The sequence below is a fragment of the Pyxicephalus adspersus genome, chromosome 12 (genome assembly GCF_032062135.1).
Source record: "Pyxicephalus adspersus chromosome 12, UCB_Pads_2.0, whole genome shotgun sequence".
NCBI lineage: Eukaryota > Metazoa > Chordata > Amphibia > Anura > Pyxicephalidae > Pyxicephalus > Pyxicephalus adspersus.
The window spans coordinates 35,091,150-35,105,869 of NC_092869.1; the positions used below are offsets into that span (position 1 = coordinate 35,091,150).

At 39.1% G+C, this 14,720-nt stretch overlaps 1 protein-coding gene across 1 annotated transcript in view; it reads left to right on the forward strand.

Moving 5' to 3' along the window:
- Positions 1-2,618: 2,618 nt before the first annotated feature.
- Positions 2,619-14,720, forward strand: part of MDGA2 (MAM domain containing glycosylphosphatidylinositol anchor 2) — a gene marked incomplete at its 5' end in the record, with an annotated part of 377,702 nt that continues 365,600 nt past the window's right edge. The window contains one exon of the mRNA XM_072428049.1: positions 2,619-2,775. Within this exon, the coding sequence (XP_072284150.1) occupies positions 2,619-2,775 (157 nt within the window). The remainder of the gene's footprint in view (positions 2,776-14,720) is intronic.

The window sequence follows — 14,720 nt, forward strand, 5'->3', positions numbered from 1 at the left end:
ATTAGATTTGTATTAGATTTGTATTAGATGAGTATATTAACCTTTTGTTTGTCTTTGTAATAATATAGTAATAAGCAAAACTGGTACTGGCAGAAAGGCTGCTGTTCCTGACTTTTTGAGAATGCTAATCGCCTGGCTATTTCTGTGGACATTGACTCCTAACAGGGAACAGAATAAAACTCTGATGGTGCTTCTGTATGTGAAATGGGTTGGTGGAGCTTGGAAGACGTGTCTCATGCTGCCTACCAACTTTAATTGAAGTTGTCTGATAAACACATTGTGATAATTATTTTTGTTGTAATAAAGTGATTTCACCATCACATATTTTATGCTTTTTTTAACCCAAGGGTTTTAAATTTGCAACAAAACTGCACCGACTTGCCAGCTTGAGTTTTAGACTAACCTTCGGGAGACCATACGTAAAGTATGTCCACTAGTTTTACTGGGGTCCATAGGATTTGGTGAGTGGATATTTGAATATTTGGTGACAGTATTGGTCACTTCTTCCACTGTCTACAATGATAGCAATAAAACCTAATAATGTCAACAAATAGGAGTTTTGTAGATCCCTTTTTGTACAAATGTTATTACTGACGTTATCCTAGCACAACATATTGATTTTATGTTAATAATGTAGAACAGTAATATTGGACTCACAAATCCAGATCTACATACAGGTAGTTAAGGACATCCGACATACTGATGTCTCCTAGATACAAACGAGGCTTCCCTGCTCACTTGTGTGCAGAATGGAAGCTTGAAGGTGGGATGGGGTTGGTTTGCATGACTTGCTGAAGAAATCCTTTGCTAAACACAGCTGGGGTTGTGGGTGTTTTTAGGGTCATACATCTTGTAACTCTTTAATGACCAAGACAAACTCTTCAATTGTTTCTTTTTGCATATCAAAGCACAGCTTGCTCCAGAAGTTAATGAAAATCAAGGCTCCATAAAGATTTTTTATTTTGTGATATACTCACAGTGAGGATTTTATACAGTAACTGACACCACACTGCCTAATAATATGTTAAGACAAACATCTGTCCTAATTGCATTTATAAAAATATTGTACCTGTTCCGACTTACATACACATTTAACTTAAGAACACACCTACATTCCCTATCAAACATGTAACCCGGGGACTATCTGTACTTGTTTCAGGTCTAAAAAAATATTAAAGCCATTGGATCAATATGACACCCAGGCAGCAGTGGCAGTATTAATAGCCAGTCAAGGAGGCATTTTACAAATGCATGCTATTATATTATATGGGTCTATCATGTTTCATGTATTTACTTCCAAACAAGCAAGCCAAGGAAAGCTCCCCACAGATTTACAGCACAATTTCCCTACTTCACCCAGGTAAATAAGCAGCCCCCTTCTACATTAACCTCTATTTACAGTAATGCTGTGTCAATGCAGCTGTCGGTCCTGCCGGCTGTCCAAGGTGCTGAGTGAGCCGGACGTCAGACAGCGATGCAGATTGGTGCAGCCCGCTCCGCACCTGTGAGATGCGGAACCTTATCACAGGAAGAAAAGGGGAGGACCCCCACATTTCATTCACAAAGCCCGATTCCCACGCTACAGGGGTTTAATAAGGACGGAGGGTGCGCATTATCTGATGTGGTTGGCATTAGATGGCATTACCCCCACTACTAATAATAATGTGAGCCTGCTGTACCCCCTTTAGCAGCACATTGCACCCCATCCTTGCTCCTGTGCCTCTGTGCTCTCCATACAGATGAGCTGTGCTGAGAGAGGGAGGGAGGAAGCAGAGGAGGAGAGGAGGTGGTAATGTAGGGATGGGGGGGAGACACGCAGCTTTGACGTCGCCTGGCTGCGGCTACCAAGCTCCAGCTCCTCTACACGTAGAGCCCAACGTGACCACACACAGCCCTGGCTTTCCTTCCTGCACACACACACATACACACACATACACACACACACACATTCACAGGTCCTGGGCACATTCACTCCAGGTGCTGAGGAGACACCCTACCAACACCTCCAGATCAGCAGATCTCTCTTTTTTTGGGAGTGCAGCCCTTGGATTCCGCCACAAAAATGACAAGAATATTAATATATGCTGCAATCCCTCCCTGCCAGGTTTAGCTTCATTTGCATTTCCTGCAGCTGGGGCTGGTCCTGTGCTCCATTCATTCATATGGGGGGCTCCTGGCTGAGATCTGGACCTGGCTGTTCTCTTATGTCATTGCCTTGGATCGGATGAGTGCTCAGCCTAGATCCTTCTTCCTACAGAGTCGGTTGCCAGGCTGGATCTTGGATTTTTAGCCTTGCTTCTTCTTGCATTTGCAATGGCAACTGATGGCATGGGGGGAGGAAAATTTAGAGGGTCTTGGCTGGACAGCGATCAGTATGCTCTGTTAATTGCACTCCAGGGAACACTGCAAGTTACTTTTTAAACCCCCCCATTAAAGAAGCTGACCAAGGATTCAATTAGCATCTCAGCATGTTTGATTGACCAAGGGATATTCTTGGTCCTAGTACAGAAGACACCAACACCACCAACCCTACTTTCTAAAATACTAAGAGCCAGCAATTCTGTCATTGTGTGCTGCTGATCAGTAAGGCATTTGTCAGCTGGAATTTATATTGACCCCCCTGGGGTAGTTTCTTCAGTTCCTGGCCTTTGGAAACTCTTGTTGTGTCCTCTTGGGCTGGATATGTCCATTTTAACGTGAAGATGGATTTAACTTTCGTGATCTTGTGGCTATTGACAGTTCTCTTGGAAGGCGTCACTAGCCAAGGGGTTTATGGTAAGTTCTTCAACCTTATGACACAAGTTCCTCATCCTTTTCCCAAGTCATTGACCTTGCCAGTTGCTTGGGACTTTTCCCAGGTCAATCATTCCTTGGTGACCCAACCAGATTCTTTCTAAAAAAAATTACAGAAATGACAAAGTGCAAAAACCCATAGCAATCCTTAGTTTTCCCCATCTGGGGAAAGATGGGTTCTGATTGGTTGCTTTGGGCTACTGCACTTTGTCTATGACTCCTTGCCTTGAGTGTCACTTGTAGTCTAGGTGGATCTGCAAGACAGAGATTCTCCTAGATCTGGTATTTTTTGTGCCATTATAAGAATGACAGATAAACCTTGGGTGGTCTGCTATGAATATCAAATATATGACCAAATGTATTGTAAACTGTATTCATTTTATTTATTTAATGGTGGTAATTCAAAGCTTTGTATCTAATATCATATTATTCTTTAAACTGGCACAACTCCATATCTGTAGCAATAAATTGTGTAATCTGCATGCTTGGCCTTAAAACAGTGATGTGTTCAGAGGATCACACTGTACTAGCAGAGCTAAAAGAGGGATGCCATTAGTCTAATCACAGCTCAAGCTTGTCTGAGAGAGTCTAAAAATGTGTGTGCTATTACATATCACCTGTATTGCTCCAGTTGTTGCATGCATTATGGAGTGCAAGCTTGCAAACCCGCTTCAATCATTTTCCATTGACAAAACAGCTGACTACAGGGAAGAGATACAAAAGCCCTTTTTTTTTGGTAGCTTAAACCTTCAACAAATGTGACACTGACATTCAGCAATGAAAATGCATTGGCAAATGGCTGGGCAGAGAGTAGGATCAGTTCTATCCAGCACTGCATCAAAGCCTACCCTGGCAGCCCCAAGGCAATTCAATACAAGCCAAGGGAGCCTTAGACACCCCTGGAAAGTAGTTGTAAGTTGTTCAATGAAGGTGGGGGCTTGCAAGCCTCCAATTCAGCTTGCAGAGTATGTGATGGTATTTCAAGAATGTATCACAGAATGACATAATAGAATATTCCATTATTCAATGGTGGCACAGGAATCCATCCCTTAAATCCTATAGGCTGCTCATTAATGAACTTACTGCTGTTCAGTACATTTTAATTATCTATTACTGAACATTCTGCAATCATCTGTGATTTAATTATTGACTTTACCCCATATTATAAATTCACTAATGGTTGACAGATGGTGTTTGTAAAAACACATCTAATCCCAGTATACAGCCTCAGTTGCCAATGTTGTTTTTTTTCCAGTGGAGATGGGATGCACAGTTCCCCTAAAGGGGCTGAAAAGCCCCATTTAATTGCATTTAGCGCTCAGATGATAATCATCTTGCTCATACAAGAAGCAGCATGTAGGAAGGGACCAGTGGGCGTGGCTAACACAGTGTCTGGAGGGGGTGGTCGATAGGGGGCGTGGTTAAATCTCAACAGACCCTTCAGTGTTTTCACACAGCAGCATTTGTGTCCTTTGCAAGAATTACAATCTGTTACATTCTATTTATTAGTGACACCCAAACAGTTGCATTTTGGAGGCATTGCACAGATCAGCATAGGAGGGAAGATCCTGAATGCATGTCATGCAGACTGGGGGATTATTATTTTTAGAGCTGGGAAAGCAAAGAAGGGAGGGAGAAGGGGGTGATACATCTTGTTCAGGATGATGAGATTTCATGCCAGGGTAATTGGGTAGCACAGAGTATTCATGTGTTTCCTAAACACAGATCAATGAGCAGCAAATGGATAATCAAGGAAAGGGAGACTGAAAGCATGCACTGCAATAGACTATGCAAGCTGCATGCAATAGGCTTGTCCAGCTAAGCAAGGCTGACTGACTTCACTTGTTATCTAGGTCAGCAAAAAGTCGGTGCCAGATGGTGTCAAAATTGACCAATGGGGTCTGCATGCCACAGCTCAGTCAATGCACATTCCTCAGGAAGCAGCAGGTCATCACACATGTAATTGCTTTAAATAGAATAATAAACACAGTTTTTGGGACCATATATATATATCAGCACATAGCATGATGAGTGATCGGTTGTAATGAGTAACAGCATTTATACAGCACAAAGAGCACCAAGGATGTTCTAATCCACTCTAAAACCAATCAGATGTTATCTTCTATTATAGAAAAAAAGAGAGATGTTTCCTGTTGGTTTGCATGGGTTGATGCACTTGCACATTTCTCTCCATAAACAAGAAAATGCATGCAGGTTGTGTGTTAATTAAAAGCGATAATTGCACCTATTCATAAAGCAGATCAATAAGAATGCTGAGGGTGCAGTAACCAAAGCAACTGATCAGGCTTAAAAGAAGAACCGGACTTTGCATTTTATTCTTGGCCCCATACATAAGATGTATTTCTCCAATGCAGACAATTGCGCTTGCAGGTAAAAAAAAAGGAGAAATTGAGTTTCTATTGGGAATGCAGATAGTAGATTGGAAATGAGAGTACATGGGCTGCACAACTACCTCTTCAACGTGCAATTTTGTGCAGCTCTCTGCGGCTGGCACCATACCAGCTTGTCAAGCATTGGCTTGGCAGTGCTGGTTCAAAAGGAGAAGCTACTATTACCGCTCACTGCAGACCCTATTCATTCCCTATGGAAGCCGCCACTGGGAGACGCTACATGGGGCAACTACCCAGGCGGCAACATTGCCTGGTGTGAGGAAGCAGTAAACGCACCACAATCTCACCGCCAGTGTGCATTAGCTCTTGGGTTTACTAAAAAGCTGAAGACCTACCTAAAGGACCCACTCACTTTGTATCCATTCCACCAGGCCATTTTATATTGTTGGTAGATCTATAGGAGGTTGTACAATGAGATTGTAACATGCATGGTCAGCTTTAGTCTGATGTTAGATGGACAAATCCAAGGTGAATCACTTCTCATTGCCAGTCTGTACAAATGCAACATCCACTTGGCTAGCAAGTGACAATGGAGCAACATCTCGCTGCTCCACTCAATGAAGGACCAAGGCTATAGGTGAAGATAAGCAGTCTCAAGCAATACCATTACTTTAAATCAGTGACCTCAAATCACTGAATGACCATGACAGCTGCCAGACTAGTATTGGCATACCAGTACCGTTATAGATTTCCTTTAGATGTAGACATTGTGCTTTCACTGAGAACATTACTCCAGACACTAAAATTCTGCAATCCAAAATTACAGATGGAGATTTAGGGATACATGTTTTTACAAGTATGAGCTGGTGTTACTTACTGGAAGCTTTTCAGAAAATGTTTCATTTATCAGAAGCAAAAACTTAATAAATAACAATTTTGCTAATTACAGTAGTAGCAGATGATGGGGAAACCAATCTTGTGACAATTTTCTGGTAATTACAAAGCATTAGTGGCTACATAAGGCTGCATTTGTACTTTGTAAATGTGTTGAATCTACGCGGAGGTCTCGTTCATTAAGGCAACGTGCTAAGTGCTAACCACTATTGACCAATCAGAATGCGCTAAATTGACAAAAGTGTAAAAATGTCTTTATTGATTTGTCTAAATGCTCTATGTATACCAAAATTACTTTATGTTTGCCTTAGTACAGCAACATAGATGGACAGCAGAAGTTTAAAATATTCCTGTTTTCTAATAAAAAATAATTCTATTTTCAGCTCTCTCCTCTCTGAGGTCATTTCTCCCTGCTCCCTGACACTATGGGGTTCATTTACTACAGGAATATAGGCTGTTCACATAGCAAAGTAAATTATCACCTTGCAAGGGCTTTTTCCCTTGGCTTTGCTGACTTTATCCATTCATGTGCACATAAAATTCTTATTTCCTTACATATGATTAGGTATTCCAGAGGTAGGTTAGAACCTAGGGATGCAATTTATATTCATTTGCTGCTCTGGCATAACTGGGACAGAATGTGGGGGAAGTATCGGGGTCACTAACAGCAATGAGGATATGACAGTAATCCAGCATTACATTTTATGTATGTCAAGTATGAGCTGCTGTTATTTAGTAGAAGTAAGCTTGTTACAAAATGTTTCATTTATCAGATACAAATTTTAAATAACAAATTGGCTAACTGCAGTGGTTAAAAAGGATAGGAAAACAACTTATGACTGCTTGCTGGTAATTACAAAACTTTAGTGGCCACAGTAGGGGTAAGTTAAAACCCAGGGGCACAGTTTTAAATTAATTCATCCTCTGATATGACTGGTACAGGAAATTTGTGTGTTTAGGGGGTCCACATAAGGGATACAATCAGTAACCTAGATATGGCTGAATTTTGAATCCTTCCCCCATTCTATCCAAAACTAGAATGGTGTTTTTGCTGAAGTTGGCCTTTAGTTAAATAGAAAAACACCACCATACAAGATATGCACTGCCTGACCAAAAAAAGTATACAAGTCCATAGGGGAAGTGTTATAGTCTGGGGTTGTTTTAGTTGGTCAAGTCCAGGTTCAGCAATGTTATGTGTTCATAAAATTAGGTCAGTTGACTACCTAAAAGAAGGAACAGGCAGTGATCCAACTTTTCTATCATTAATAAACAATCATTGTAGAAATGCAAGTGCATGTAGAAAATGAGTGCAACTAAGGACAGAAATAAATGTTGTGACATTGCATAAGCTGATCAGAATAATATCATGGAGAAGGTATGCAAAGCATTAAAGCTAAATAGGGTTCAAAGGAGTATAAGAGTGACTTTTTGTGACCAGGCAGTGTTTAAAGAGTAAGGACACTTGCTCCTAACAACAAGGCCAACATGAAATGTTTAAATAGGGGAGCTTGGCTTATGATGGTCTAGGGCCCATGTCATAGCTCACTGTGCCCTAGACCAGAGGTCGCCAACCAGTGGTCCATGGACGCCGAGAAAATTTTGGAGATCCACAGAAAAATTTCGACATTATTTGCAAATTGTATGTTTTATTTGTAATAAAACAAAAATAATATTCTAATAAATTCTTGCACTAAATTCACTAACTGTACTAGAGATAGAAATACAAGGGAGGCGCAGCCTTGTTTCAACCATTACAACAGTCACCCCGATCTGCGAATACAGATTCCCATCTGATTGTTTTTTTTTATTTATGTCTCAGATGCTCATTTAGGTAAGTGACCTTAACTGTGTAATTTCTTTACCTGTTCTTTTTATTGGCATCAAATGGTTTGACTATCATAACTATCATTTCTTGTTTGGTCTTAGATTCGAATGAAATAAACCCATAATGAGTGAGAAAAAGTATTTCTTCAGTAATACCAACGATAATGCAGCTAATGATAATAGTAACAATAGTAATACTTCACTTGACCGTGAGCTGATCAATGAGTCAGAACCTCCACAGTCATCAGGCACCATTAGGGCAATCAAAATGTATTTACCATTTAAAAAAAAATTCATATTAATGGTCCGCGGGATTCAAAATTGTGAATTTAGTGGTCTGTGAGGTCGGAAAGTTGGCGGCCCCTGCCCTAGACAACCAATAGACCTGGCGCTTAAAAAAGAGGCTCGCCTTAGTGAGAAAGACCATAAAACATCCTTAAAGTGTACATATTATGCATGTAACAGAAGCTACCATCATGGAGGACTGGTCACATAATTAGGAGGATAAAGCCTAATAACTAATTATATCTGTGCTTCTCAACTAGGGTTCCCCCAGAGTTTGCCAGGGGTTCCTTGAGCAATGAGCAATTTGTGGGTCTCAGTTTAAATGACACCAATGATCTTGGCTATCAGTAAGGGCGACAATCTTCCCAATGGCCAGCAATGTAAAAGGCATTCTTCCCACTGACCACCACACTAATTTACTGTGAGCTGTGGATATAGTAATTATAGCAGGGGGTTCCATAAGGCCTGAACGTTTTTTCAGGGGTCCCCCATGTTAAAGAGGTTAGGATACACCGCATTAGGATAAAATGACAGCACTATGAGATGTCATGGTTTAGAAATCTCACTTATTCCCAGTAATTGTGTACATTCATCACTTTACAAAAAGCTTTCTACAAAACTATATGTAACAGGTGACTTCATATACATTCATGGCTTACCAGCGGGATTAATGATCTATAGACATAACATCTGGGGGAGAAAAGCAGGGAACATTTAACAGCGTTTTAACATGACGGAGAAGGGAAGGGGGGCTGACAGTTTTGTAAAGTGATATCTGTTTAATGGCTTGAAGAATATACTTCATATTTCATAATTCACAGGGATCACATTTGTAAAAGAAGGGTACGGAGCCAGGGTTTGTATAACCAAGCACGAGATCTCCAGTATCGTCTTTCTCTATGGTTCTGCATAGCTGCTAAGTGTTATTGACAAGCAAAGTTGGGTCAAGGTTTTGGATCTTTCCCTTGCAAATGTTCCTAAGTTTAAACTTCTAGCTTTACAAGGAATCTCTACCTAGCGCACAATAGACCAACCTATTTCCTATTTGATTGCTGTGTTGAAGACGTCGGCCATAGGCAGGCCGAAAATAAATAGAAAAGCTTGCAATATTCATTAGGAATGCAATAGTAAAAACCTAGGTAAAAAAGGTTGGTACAAGATGTTCATTATCACATGGGGATATTTCAAAACTTGGTAAAGACTCTACCTATGAGAAAGTAATGTGGAGGATCCAAGAACTGTCAATCTGCCATTGCCAGACAGTGTATAGGTGATTTGTTTGAGGGCAGGCAAATGTTTTGTCTCCTTTTGTTCCTAGTGAGATATCTGCCTGTTTTTTGTTGTGCTGTTTCATTGTCTGCATAACACAAGAAAAGTTTTGAGGGCCTGTCAAATTTTGATTGCTGCCTGTACCCACTTGGAAGAATTTGCAACTGGAGAGAGCTAATATCTTCTGTAAAGAGCCACTCCAACCAATATACAGTATCGAATTAGTCATTTCATAGCTAATTGCCATTCTAAGGTGCATGCACATGCATTCCTTTAGTTGACAGTTGGGCAGTCTATCAGGCCTATGCATGCCTCCTAGGACCTAAAAAGCAACCAAACAGTTAAGGGGCCATCAAAGTAAGCTGATAATGGTATAGATAATTATAAGGCAAAGAAAATAAAAATGAGGTGTTGTTACTGGTAGGATGTTAGATCTACATACACCTTAATACTTTAGATCTGCTGACTAGTCACACTTAAGTGTGCCTCTCACTAGCCGAACTAATGTAGAGATGACTGCAATAGATTGTTGCAGCCACAATGGGTACACAAGACCTTGTGCTGCATATAAACAAGGGCTCCCGACACCCAGCGTCCATTTCCATTCCTGTTTTGACAGGTTTAAGGTACAAGCAGACAGCTAGTGAATAATGAGGCTGTTCTTGTATAGCTAAACATCTGTTAGTAAAAAGCCAGTGACCCAGGCAGTGCATTCACCGCAGGCTGTGTAATGTACTTTTTATTGGATCGATATAATAGAATAAGTAGATGCAGTTACATATACTGTACATTGATATATATATATATATATATATATATATATATATAAATGTAGCAAAAAAGTCTAAAAAAGTCTTGCATTGTCTTGGCCCCAAAGGACCTTTTGATGCATTGTGTAAAATAATTATGGGAATTGCTCCTGTAAAAACAATGTAGTAAAGCAGTACCATTTCCTATAAAACAAGCATAATTTTTACAAGATTGTTATTTGGTAATCTTAAAGTTTTGTGGGATTGCCGGCTGACTTTTACAAAGTCATTAGATTGCCTTTGCACGATGCAGATTGGCATGATCGACAATTATTTTCCATAATGTCATGTATTTCACGTTTGTTGTTTTATTAGGCCTAATTAAATATATGCCATCTGTTCAGAGAGATGAACACTCTGTATAGGCATTATTTTTTATGAAACCTTGTTGGATATAAGGAGATCAGTAACTATCTGTGACTCACTCAATAGTCACTTCATAATACAGTGCAAAGACAAAAAGGAATTAGGTGTTATAATCAAGAAGGAATAGGATTTTAGGAATGGGCCCATTGGTGGGTTGCTGATGTGACCAAAGCAGCCCTTTCTTATAAAAAAATGTGTATGCTTGCAACAAAATTCCAAACACTTTTCACTGGAACTCTTTTATAAATCTCTTATGGTCTACTCAAATCTAATCCAAAATTCTGAGATCTCTGATATGTATATTTTAACTAGGTGTTAAAAGTTGATGTTCAGCCTACTGATTCAACATCGGCCATAAACTTTGGGCTGAAGAAGGCAAGAGAGACAATGACAATTCTGGAAAGTGAAAGTATTTTTAGGTATCAGGTTGCTCCAGTAAATATTAACAAGTATGTGCTGGAAGCGGATGGGCTTTGATTTGCATTTCAATTTTAGGTTTAACCTTTACTTTGTGTGGAAATGGATCATTTAAATCAAAATTGGCTCTGAAGTTATGTAATTCCCTACAGGATAAGTTTTACAGCACTCTTGAGTGGTACTTTATTTTTATTTTGTTATAAAAAAAATGCTTTTAACCTACTATTGGTGTACTTTTTCTTCCTCTGACACCATTAATGGGGGAACTATTATTCCACTGACATCAGTCATGAGATGATTACTTACACCAACTTTTCCTTCCACTGAAACCAATAATAGGGCAATATTCATTCCACCATACCAATAATGGGGCAGTGTTTATCCCACTAAATTAATGATTGGGCACTAATTATCTCACTGATCTCAACATATAGTTCCCTCCTACTGACACCAGAAACTGGGCACAATTCTTGCCACTAACACCACTGATAGGGCACTACCTTATTCACTGGCACTGTACCATTGATAGGGCATTATTTATTCCACTGAGAACAGTGATGGGGCAGTATTTTGTTCACTGACACCAATGACGGAGCTCTCTTTCTCCAACTGATCTCAACAACAGGTAACTATTCCTCCCACTGACACCAACAATGGGACAATATTTCTCCCACTGTCACCACTGCTATTATTCCTTACATTGATATCAGCTATAAGACAATAAATCTCTTCCCAATAACCACAGGCACTAGGTCATTTTTTACTCCCACTGTTCATCTGTCTTAACACATTGTATATTGCCACAGAAGTCAGAAAATGTTCTTCTCTACTAGCCCCTGAAAAAATAGTAAAAATAGCCTTTTGCTTATAACGTTTAAAAGAAGTTGTTCTAAATAAATTAAAAGAAAAATCAAACGCGATGACCTTAGCATCTCATTGAGCAAAATGTCTGCTCCGGCAAAATTATGCCGACGTCAAAACTCATTTTGCCAAAATCACTCTAATTCCTATAAATAAATACATGATTTGCTGCGATCTATTATGTTGCATTAAATCAGCATTTGCTTCCTTGTTTAATCATGCATGGTTGAGTTCTGAACTGGAACATTTCTCAGTGTACACGCTCATTCACAAGCATAAAGATATTTCTCTGCACATTTCTGTCTGCCTGTAGACATTAGTGTTGAAATTTTACCTTTGTTTGTGTCCAAAATCTGACGTCATTTGGTTGCATGAATTGCAAAGCAAGTAATTAAGCAGCATGGTCAATCAATAACCATTTAAAATAGTGAAGTGAATGCTTTTCAGCTGTCATAGCAGGAGGTGGACACGTTTTCCCTTAGCTGCACAGAGAACAACAAAAGTGATAAGAGAGGGAGTGCAGTGAAAATGGAATTGTATATGTTGCCAATCTAGTCACAGAACATAACTGTAAATAAATTGAGCTGATAGCAAGCTATCTATAGGGCACAATAAACTTCCAAGACAGTTCCACTGCTGTGATTTTATTTAGGATAATCAAAACCCTGCTGAAAATATTGAAGGTATAATGATTTATCTAGGAGTGCAGTGATCATAAAAATTCAGTTTTCAATGCAAATTGTTTTGATGGGGTTCAAAATACAATAAACAATTTCCCAGCATGCAGCCTTATCAGACAGTGGAGAGGATTTATCCAATCTGCTAAAAATTGCAGCTTTTGTTACATAGGTGGAAGCTGCGTGTCATGTCAGGGTGACACTGTGTTGCACAGTCCTCCTTTCATTTGCAAAAGAACAGACACTGGGGTGTATATATCAATGGCTTCTGTTCGACAAAGCATTATATCCATTTCTTATCTATGCTATTTTGATGGGGTAGACTAAAAAGTAAAACTAAAAAGGATATACTGTATATATGCAGGTAGTCCCCGGGTTAAGGACATCTGACATATGGACGACTTCTAGATATGAACAGGGCTCGCTCCTGTGCAAGGCAGAGGCTGGATGGGGGGAAAGTTTTGCTAAACTTAGCTGAGGTTGTGGGTGCTCTAAGGGGGGGGGGGGGGGGGGGCTGTGTTGAGGGCTTTCTGCAGCCTCTTGTGTAACTCTTTAATTACCAAGACAAACTCTGCAGTTGTTTTGCATATCAAAGCACAGCTTGCTTCAGGAGTTAATTTTTGTCTAGGCTTTCAAATGATTTTTTTTTCTTTGCTTTGTTTGTGATTAACTCATATTGAGGATTTTATAAACTAACTGACACCACACTGCCTAATATTATATTGAGATAAACATCTGTCTTAATTGCATTTATTAAAATAATGTACCTGTTCTGACTTACATACAAATTCAACTTAAGAACAAACCTAGGGGGTAACCTGGGGACTAACTGTATATATACACAATATATATATATATAATAATACCTTACATTTTTAGAAAAATATATGGGCCATATGAGAATGTTCCACTACTTATTGCATACCGATAAAAAAGTCAATAATTGTAAAAAAAGTTAATGAAGACCTGTCCTATGCCAAATGCTACAGTAAAGTGGCAAGTGTTCTATCAGTGCAAATATACCATGTCTTTTGTATAAGGCTCAGCTATATGGTATAGAGAAGGTTGGCACTTTAGGTCCTTTTTAAACCCATAATGTAAAACCACACAATTTTATTTTTCCGGGGTGCACAGCAAATTGCCCCCTGGAAGTTGTGGCTGCAACACAGTTCAAAACAGAACAACCATGTAGCCATAATTGATATACCACCTTTGGGAAGTGAGCCATAATCTGCCGCAGCCATACGCAAAAATAATTCCCAACCTCTTCCATTAGAGTTCAAAATGGCTCTTAGAGTCAAAGAAGAGATTGCTTAATTATGTTTAATAACAGCTAAGAGTCACACACACAACTATTATGATAAATAGTACAAAACTTTAAAGGAATAATAAATGTTTTCAACATCCTGTGTGTATTGATTTCCTGTATTAAATTATTGCAAAATTTTAACTTTGGTAACGGTGCCAGAAAATGTTTTTGTTAGCTAGGCAACTGCAAAATAAAGCAAAAAGCTTTGATGAAACACAGAACAATTTGAAACATTAATAAATATACAATATTGAACTGGCTTATAAAACCAAAAAATGCAGCAAGAGGGCACCATGTGGCCAAAAATCATGTGCCTATTTTAAATTATTCTCTAAAAAGTGAAATTACCATCATGGATCTCAATTAAAATTAATTTTGATCTTTTACAGGGGACAAGCATTCCATTCTTTAATAATTATGACAGGGAATGCCTTAACAAGTAAATTTGATCATTCTGAAATTCCAGTAGGTTGATCCCATCTAGGATGTATATATTAACTTTATAACCCACAACTGAGAGCAAAGGTTTTCCAGGATGTCTACAGCATTGGCAACCATGGTATTACCCATATTGAATCTACATACCAAAAATTTTCTAATTGAAGTCCCAAATCGCCCTGATCTCAATCTCTTTCTGGTTTAATATTTGAAACATTACTCAATGCTTCATTATAAATGTATCACCCACTCTAGATTACAGATCTATCTTTGCAAAATCTTTTCTCTTACAAAGATTGTGCAACAGAGCCTATTAAGCTGTGACATGAGGGCATATGACAAGAGGACATCCCTTGAGATTAGAGGAAAGAAGATTTCACCTTTAACAGAGAAAGAAGTTCTTCACCAGGAGGGGAGCCCAGACCTG